Source organism: Nannobrachium achirus (genome assembly GCF_963921795.1).
Source record: "Nannobrachium achirus genome assembly, chromosome: 10".
In the NCBI taxonomy this organism is placed as follows: domain Eukaryota; kingdom Metazoa; phylum Chordata; class Actinopteri; order Myctophiformes; family Myctophidae; genus Nannobrachium; species Nannobrachium achirus.
The window spans coordinates 41,835,938-41,845,281 of record NC_137819.1 but is presented as its reverse complement, the minus strand read 5'-3'; the positions used below and the strand labels follow the sequence as shown (position 1 = coordinate 41,845,281).

General features: G+C 43.3%; 1 protein-coding gene across 1 annotated transcript in view; it reads right to left on the bottom strand.

Moving 5' to 3' along the window:
* The window catches only part of klhl7 (kelch-like family member 7), a 12,640-nt gene extending 10,588 nt beyond the window's left edge, over positions 1-2,052 (bottom strand). The window contains exons 1-3 of the mRNA XM_080734938.1: positions 1,629-2,052; positions 962-1,064; positions 322-415 (exon numbers count right to left, since the gene is read on the bottom strand). Of these exons, the coding sequence (XP_080591064.1) occupies positions 322-415; positions 962-1,064; positions 1,629-1,778 (347 nt within the window). The 5' untranslated portion in view covers positions 1,779-2,052. The remainder of the gene's footprint in view (positions 1-321; positions 416-961; positions 1,065-1,628) is intronic.
* Positions 2,053-9,344: the final 7,292 nt, after the last annotated feature.

Genomic DNA, 9,344 nt, shown 5'->3' with positions numbered 1-9,344 from the left:
CACACACACACACACACACACACACACACACACACACACACACACACTGCGTAAGTGTATTGTCCAATAACGACAAATATCCAAGGCCCGAAGAAACCTATTCAGGACAGTCCTAGACAAAATCACAATCCAAAAGCCTACATGTGGAAAATATACAGAGTGGACTATACTACTGAGATCCTAGTTCATACATCCTCATTTATGGAAAAAAATAAAACTATGTTGTAAATCGCATACTGCATGCCTTCCAGTTAACCGTACATAGTGACATGATAATAACCACAGATGTTCCAACAAGCACCCAGGTTTCTTAGTTCTTACCTGGCTGTGTAGATAAACTCCACCAGCAAGCCAATGATTTCAGGCTCAGCACTCCTCAGCTCCACCTCGTGGGCTGTGGACTCCAACATGCTGGCTGGAAGAGGAGAGAGCAAGAGGACAGACTTCATTTACACCTGATTGTATGATGGTGTGTCGTACAATGACTGTTTTGCAACCTGAAATCAGTTCTGTTTACGGGGGAGTGTTTTTTACAGGTCTTTCAATCTGAGTGTATCAAAAAAGCAACTGGGTTAATGCAGCGGAAGCTTATGATTGGCTGCACGGAGGTGACGAAAGTCGGGGACCGAGATATACCTAAACCTAACCTTAACCTCAGTAAAACTAATGCTGGTGAATGCTATCCCGGTGAAATGGTAACCTGCTGACGCTGGTGAATGCCAACCTGGTGAAATGCTAACCTACCCGACACTGGTGAATGCTAACCTGATGAAATGTTAACCTGTCGACGCTGGTGAATGCTAACCTGGTGAATGTTAAACTGGTCCGATCAACGGTGCTTAACCCAGTTGCTTTTTTGATACACTCGTCTCGGACTGAAAGACCTGCAAAAAACACTCTCCTGTTTCCGGGGGAGCACCTGCGTGCCTGTGTGCGTCAGCGTGTTAGTGTGCGTACTCACTGGTGAACATGAGGCTGAAGAAGTGGCTGGCTGCAGCCAGCACCACTCTGTGCACGGGGAAGTGTTTTCCTTGAACCACCAGGACTACGTCACACAGTGTGCCCTGAACAACACACACACAGTAGTACACATTACATCACAGTGTACCCTGAACAACACACACAGCACGTTTCTTCAATTTATTGAGCGTTCTCAATAGATTGAACAAAATGTGCATCTCTGAACCTGTCTTGCATCCTTTACTTTGAAGTGCCGCTTTTTACACTTGGGTGGTATTTTGAACGTAGTTGTATCTATAGCACCCTGACGGGGACTGCCCATAAGTCCTACATCTCATTACTCCTACAATATATTAGTCCTAATTTGGTTAGGGTTAGGTTTTAGGGTTACTGAGGTTAGGGTTTGGTGTAGGACCAATGCCATGGCACCTAGCTGACGCACCCAATCCAGGAAGCTGTTAGAGAGAGGTACAGAGACGCACACTGAAGTGACAAATACCGTACACTCACTCAATCAATCTGCACCACATGAAATGAGATGCATATCATACAGACAGTGCATATCATGCAGACAGTGCATTTCTAACCTATCACACACGGTACACCCCTCTCTGTCACACAGACAGACAGATGGTAATAACAGACAGACAAGGGACTACAGTACACACCTGTTTCCTCAGGGTGTTCATCACTCCCATCACACTGGACAGCTGTCTGTACTCCTCTTTTATGGCGCATTTTAGGGCACACTTGCTCCTCTCCGCCTTCTTCTTGGCAGCAGCAGCAGCAGCAGCAGCGGTGGAGGCTTTCTCAGCCATCACAGTCTGACTCCCAGTCCCCTTAAAATCAGTGTCACTCAGTCAGCAGTGCTGCTGCCTGCCTGCAGGGCAGCGGTGCAGCAGTCCCTTTGTTTTGGGGAAGCTAGCTGCAGTTAGCTACCGGTGATATCCGTTTTTAATTTGCATGCGGCTTTACTTTGATAAGTCGTACGGAGGCAATCCTTTGAGCTTGACTGACCTGTTGCCAAAACAATAGGTCAATTTCCTCTCTTCTCCCTTTTATTAGCTAGGCTGTGCCTGTGTTACTGTTGTGTTTACTGTTGCTACTGTGCCTCTCTCCCTGCTGTTGTGTCTTCTGTTCTTGTGTGTGTGTGTGTGTGTGTGTGTGTGTGTGTGTGTGTGTGTGTGCTCGCGCGCGCGCGCGTGTCTTCTTCTATGGTGCCGTCTTCTTCTATTGCACTCCCATTGCACTTCACAGGGGAAAATGTTAACGTTTGTCGCCTTCTAGAGGAAAGAAATGAGAAATCATTGTGGGCTCGCCTGGAAGGCGAGCACACGTATGTTATCTTCATTATTTATTTATAGCTATATGTGTATCTCCTCAAAACTTTGGCGCGCTTCATCTCTTAAACGCTTACACCTTTCAACACCATTCAAATTTTTATGTGTTCAGCTTACTGAGGACACGTGTGCTTGTACTTTTGGTTTTGAAATGTTTTGTAGTATAAATATAAAAAAATAAAAATGTTTAACTTTAAGCACCCAATGCATTTCCAATGGGTTTAGTAGAGTGGAGAGAAGGATAATAGACCCATGTTTATGTTAAGGCGCTGTGGCTGCAGTGTTCAGGTGCCACACTTCAGATATGCTATCTATATCATTGCGTTCACACAGGTCTGCTCTCTGATTTGATCCAAATGTCTAAGCTGTGTGATGTATAAAACTATAGTTATAGTTAAAACTATAAATAAATGTCCCTCTCCACTCTACTGATTACACAGCTGTGATCAAGAATCAAGTCCGGGCGATGGGATGTAAATCCCATAGCCATATATCCTAGAGCCCGCAGGGACAGTCAGCCATATTAGTGGTTGTTGTTGGTTGTCAGGGAGATATCAAAACCAATGCATTTCCAAGTCAGATCCACAAACACAATAAAAGCCATGCTCCACTCCTCAGTCTGGAGTGGCCACATAGAAGAACGCCTTGGTTATAGACATAGTGGAGGACAGATGTGATCTGGGATTGTTAGCCTACAGTATATGCACTCAATATACTCCACTACAGTTGGAGTCCATTTGACAGTTGCTGGTTCCCAAACACAGAATCAAAAATGTAGATCTAGAACACATAGAATATGTACAGTACAGTAAGGTTCAGTAGAGTACAGTAAAAGTACAGTAAGGTTCAGTAGAGTACAGTAAAGTACAGTAAGGTACAGAAAGGTACAGTACAGAAAGGTACAGTAGAGTACAGTACAGTAAGGTACAGTAAAGTACAATACAGTACAGTAAGGTACAGTAGAGTACAGTAAAGTACAATAAAGTACAGTAAAGTAGAATAAAGTAAGGTACAGTGGAGTACAGTAAAGTACAGTAGAGTACAGTAAAGTACAGTATAGTAAGGTACAGTAGAGTACAGTACAGTAAGGTACAGTACGGTACAGTAGAGTACAGTATAGTACAGTAAGGTACAGTACAGTACAGTAAGGTACAGTAGAGTACAGTACAGTAAGGTACAGTAGAGTACAGTAAAGTACAGTAAGTTACAGTAGAATACAGTAAAGTACAGTACAGTAGAGTACAGTAAAGTACAGTAAGTTACAGTACAGTACAGTACAGTACAGTACAGTACAGTACAGTACAGTAAGGTGCAGTACAGTATAGTAAGGTACAGTACAATACTGTAAGGTACTGTACCTTACAGTACCTTAAAGTATCCTATTTGTTGGGTTGGAATCGAGCCCACACTGTTTCGAAGGAACAGTATTTCTAGTTCCAAACGTTCTTCTTTGCACGCAAGAACCAGTGGGCACCTCTCAGTTAGATGTCTGGGCATCACCAGGATAACTCTATGATCAGGACTGGTGGGCACTTTTTAGGAGAACCCGGAGAATACATGGGACACTGGGATCTTTACACTGGCTCCATATAGTCTGTCTATGTCTTGTCAAATAATTGATTTCAAAATACAGTTGGTTTATAAAGCATTGCATAGTTGTATTAAACAATGCAATGTCGATTAGTTGTATTGTATGAAACAATAAAAGACAATGCAATATGTGCAAACAAACAATAAAACAACATCTACAAACAATGACAACCAAACAATAAGAGGTGACATACCGTGTGCTCCTTCTGCACCAATTATTCAGGAGTAGTTAAACGTGACATTCTCTTCTTTCTTATTTTTTCAAAAATGTGCCTCTGTGTGTCTTCAATGTGCCTCTGTTCTCATCTTCTGACCTGAGTCTCAGTGCCTGGGTAGCCACCATACTAGCCACCCAGGCCCTGACTGGCAATTGACAATTGGTATCATGTGACCTCTGGGCCCACTTGCCATACAAGGACAGTACCTGAATCACTTTCACAATATGTCAACCACATTATAATACAGCATTTCCATAATTCCAGCAAAATCCAAAAATAAAACTAGAAGCAGTGCTCTTCCGAGCACAGGTCTCCACCAGGCCGTGCGTCCTGGTGGTGCTACTGTATAATAGGCCAATGTAAAAAGGGTGGCATATGTTCTTCACCTTAGATCTTTCATGGCAATCGGACGCTGCATGCATGATTTCAAGCATTGTGTTCCAAAAATGTGTTTTGCTAAAGTCTACCTGCTGGTGGCGCTATAACAGGACAATGTTAAAAAGGTAGCATTTGTTCCTTGACCTAGTGGGAATATGTGTGGCAAATGTCACGGTAATCGCAAGCTGCGTTGATGATTTGAGGCATTTTGTTCAAAAACGGAGCAGTCCTGCAAACTTTGGAAGCTAATATTAGCCAATCAGGATGGAATGTGAAATATCAGACGGATCGGACTTGATCACATGACTATAGAGATACTGTGTACCGATTTGCATGATTTTTGGATAAAATCTCAAGGAGTAATATCCAAAAATGTGTTTTACATAAGTCGGCCCAAAGGTGGCGCTATAAAAGGCTGATGTGAAAAATGCAGGGCAAAGGTTTATCCTTAGCCTCTAGGGAGTGCGCTTACAAAGTTTGAAACTGATCGGTGGAGTTATAGGTAAAACCACAAATCGGGCTGTTATAGCGCCACCATGAGGCTGATAAAAAAAAAATTAAGTGGCATTTCTTCCTCGGCCTTGTGGGAACGTGTGTGCGCGATTTCATGATAATTGCACTTTGCGTTTGTGATTTGAGGCATTTTGTTCAAAACGGCTCAATCCCACAAACTTTGGAAGCCAATCTTAGCCAATCAGGATGGAATATGCAAAATCGGACAGATCCGTGTCGATCACATGACTGTCGAGATATTGCCTACCGATTTGTAGGATTTTTGGACAAAAGAGTAGTGCACAGAAATGTGTTTAGCAAACATCGGCCACTAGTTGGCGCTAGAAAAGGCCCATTTGAAAAATTTAGGGCAGAGGTTCTAGATTGGCATCCAGGGAATGTGTGTGCTCACTTTGGCAGCGACCGGGCCAACGGCGACTGAGATTTGGCGTTCACAAACTGCGAGGACGCACGGATGCACGGACGCACGGACGGACACACGGACGGAGGGGAAAACATACTCTCCCTCAGCCTTCGGCTGGTGGAGACAATAAAATACACCCTAGCAAGTAGCAACCCATTTCTGCATGGGACAGCTACAGTATGATTATGAACCATCCACACCTCTCAGGTCATCTGGGACGGTTACACCCCGCCATTCCGAAACACCGCTATTCCGAACGTTGACTTCTAACCCTAACCCTACCCCTAACCCTAACCCTAACCCTTACCCTAACCCTAACCCTAACCCTAACTAACCCTAACCCTACCCCTAACCCTAACCCTAACCCTAAACCTAACCCTAACCCTGCTTCGGAATAGCGGTGTTTCGGAATGGCGGACTGTTGCCATCTGGGACAGGTCTTTGAATTGCCTTGATGTAGCCTACGAAAAGGTGCTTGATCTATAAATAAAGTTGCCTTGCCTCGCCTTACCATAGGCCTGTAAAACTGCAGGTCTACTGCAATCTTTGTTGTTTTCTGTATCATTGTGTTTTTTTATTTATTTATTTTATTTTAGAAAGATCAAAACAAGTCAATTAATCTTCAAATAAAATAACAACAAGCCTTTACATTAAAATCTATAATATAGGGCCTATTCGTAGTCGATTCGATCCGTGGCCCTGACTCATTGTATTGTTTGTTTGCTTTTTAAGCTGCCAACAATGAAATAGGCCCATATGTCTCTCTCTCGCACACATGCAGAGACTGACGAGTGGTGTAATAATTCATGATGTCAAGTCTTAGAGGTTATTTTCTTTACAATGCACCTGAACTCAATGGGTTGGATACTGTAGGCTACACACTTCACCTTTTTTCTATATGTCTCTGTGCCAATGAAGACAATTAAAAATTAAAAAATACTTCATCACAGTAGCCAAGCAAAGAGGATGTGTGCTCTTATTTACACAAGCTCTGTGAACCCAATGTTGTCACAGTTCCTCAAATGTTGATATTTCAACACTGCAGACCCTCGAGAAATCATATGAGCCAGAAACATTGACACTGACACACACTTCCCATTCTCATGTTTTAATGCCCACTCTTCATGTAGGCTAATTCCTACGGGCTGCTCAAATAAATCAAGTATTCCAGTCCGTAAAAAATGAATGATGTTTCCACATTTACAATCTTTATTTATTGTTATAGGCTAAAACTCAAGAAGTCCATTGTTCTCATATGGGTCCGGGGCATTGAGCACTGTGGACCCCCATGGAGCTAAATAATTTATATGGCCTATATGAACCATTATAGACCTATGCTTTACAGGTCTGTAATGGAAGCAACAGAGTTACAGAAAATGAACACAGAGGATTTTATAGTGGTCCCAGATTTACAATTAAAACGTTTGAAAAATCAATGCACTAAAGCTGCCCATCGTGACTAATAATTGAACCCGAGGCCGAATTGGACCAAATCGCATGGATGAGCCCTGACAGCACATGGTTGGTTCTACAGACTCCAAATTTCACACGCAGATAGCTCAGACCTTTGCCTACGTTCTTAGCTAGGCCTCGACCCGACCCGATCTGCGGTTTTCCGGAACCAACACGAAAGGTTCGGAATCTCCATATGCGGAGTCCTGACTACTAAATTGAAGCCAATGGACGCCGAATCCGAATTGGCCCGAATCGCATGGATGAGCCCTGACAGCACATGGTTGGTGCTACAGACTCCAAATTTCGCACACAGACAGCTCAGACCTTTGCCTACGTTCTTAGCTAGGCCTGGACCCGACCCGATACACAGTTTTTCGGATCCGGCACGAAAGGTTTGGAATCTCCGTATGCGGAGCTGATTGTTGACATCAGGCTGTTCCGGAGGAAATCGGCGCAAGGGCTGACTCATTGTGACATCACTTCATAAAAGGCTCTGACATCACGTACACTACATGAGTCAATGGGCATAAATGGACACAGGCAAACAGATGGTCAAAACGGGTCCTATGACAACAGGTATAATGGGGTTTGCATTAAAGGGGGAACCGGCACTGTCTGCAACACAGTCAGAGGCACAGACAGATACAGAGATCTCCATAATGGGCATAAAGGGACACAGACAAACAGATACAGAGATCTCCATATGGGCATAAAATGGATGCAGACAGACAGATACAGATATCTCCATATATGAGTATAAATGGACACAGGCAAACAGATGGTCAATACGGGTCCTACAGATAACTCCATATATGGGCATACATGGACACATGCAAACAGATGGTCAAAACGGGTCCTACAGAGATCTCCATATATGGGCATAAATGGACACATGCAAACAGATGGTCAAAACGGGTCCTACAGAGATCTCCATATATGGGCATAAAATGGACGTAGACAGACAGATATCTCCATATATGGGCATAAATGGACACACGCAAACAGATGGTCAGAATGGATCCTATGACAACAGGTATAATGGGGTTTGCATTAAAGGGCGGGGCATTCATTCCCTATTTACATTGTTCCCGAGTTGGCCAGGGCGCCGACTAGACGCTCGGCCGCCCATCTCCATATATGGGCATAAAATGGACATAGACAGACAGATATCTCCATATATGGGCATAAATGGACACACGCAAACAGATGGTCAAAATGGATCCTATGACAACAGGTATAATGGGGTTTGCATTAAAGGGCGGGGCATTCATTCCCTATTTACACTAGACGCTCGGCCGCCCATCTCCATATATGGGCATAAAATGGACGTAGACAGACAGATATCTCCATATATGGGCATAAATGGACACACGCAAACAGATTGTCAAAACAGATCCTATGACAACAGGTATAATGGGGTTTGCATTAAAGGGCGGGGCATTCATTCCCTATTTACATTGTTCCCGAGTTCGGGCGGCCGAGCTTCTAGTTTCATTAATAGCTAAGCCTGATTCATATTTCATCGGACAATGGTGTCACACGGTGAACATGGTAGACAGGCTACAGGTTATAGAGGAGTAGTTTATTGATTAATAAACGTACCCCCATGATTCCGGGTGGAGGCACAAAATCAATGGGAGTACATTTATTATAAATAAATATCAATATATTTTTAAATGAAGTCCTTTAAAAGTGGTTAACAATAGTGACACCAACAGGTAGCTCTCCTCATTGCAGCTCACCTGCTTGCAGGTGGCTCTATATTGCATGTTTTTCCCCTGCTGGCCATATCTCTTTCCCTGGACAATAAACCACACTGAAATGAACCAGGAAGAAAACAATGAAAAGTTTTTACACAAGTCTCATGACCCTGACGTCATGACGTCGTGTGGAATGTGGGCCAGCTAGAAACAATCAGAGCATGAAAAATGTCTCTTCTTTCACTCTGCTGCTGTTGCTGTTTCCCTGCTGATGAAAACATCTCGGATGACGAGGTTTGATTGATTGATTGAAGACTTTATTAGAAGTTTGCATAGGAAAAGGTACAGTTTCATGACGGTACAGTTCACTGGTACAAGGTCTACTAAAAGGAGATCCATGAAAAGACTAAGCTTATTTCCACTGGAAACCATTTAAGTATCTCATATAACATTGAATGACAGACAGATAGAACACAGTACTATGCAGTAGATATGTCAAGAAAAACAAAACAAAGACAGTAATTCTTAAACAAACAGTATATACAAAGAAGGGGCAGGGGAGGGTAGGGTTGGGGCTAGGTTCATTATTACCAGTTGCGAACGGCTGCTGCCTGTAAGTGGCTTTTCAGGGCAATTTTAAAGGATGCAAGTGATCCACACTCCTTTATGGCCTTCGGTAAGGCTTTCCACATTTTGGTGGTATAGCAGAAAAAAGAGTTTGACCCTTTGTTGGTTTTGACTCTGGGTTGAAAGTGATCTGTGGCGCTGCCTCTGGTGTTGTAATTAT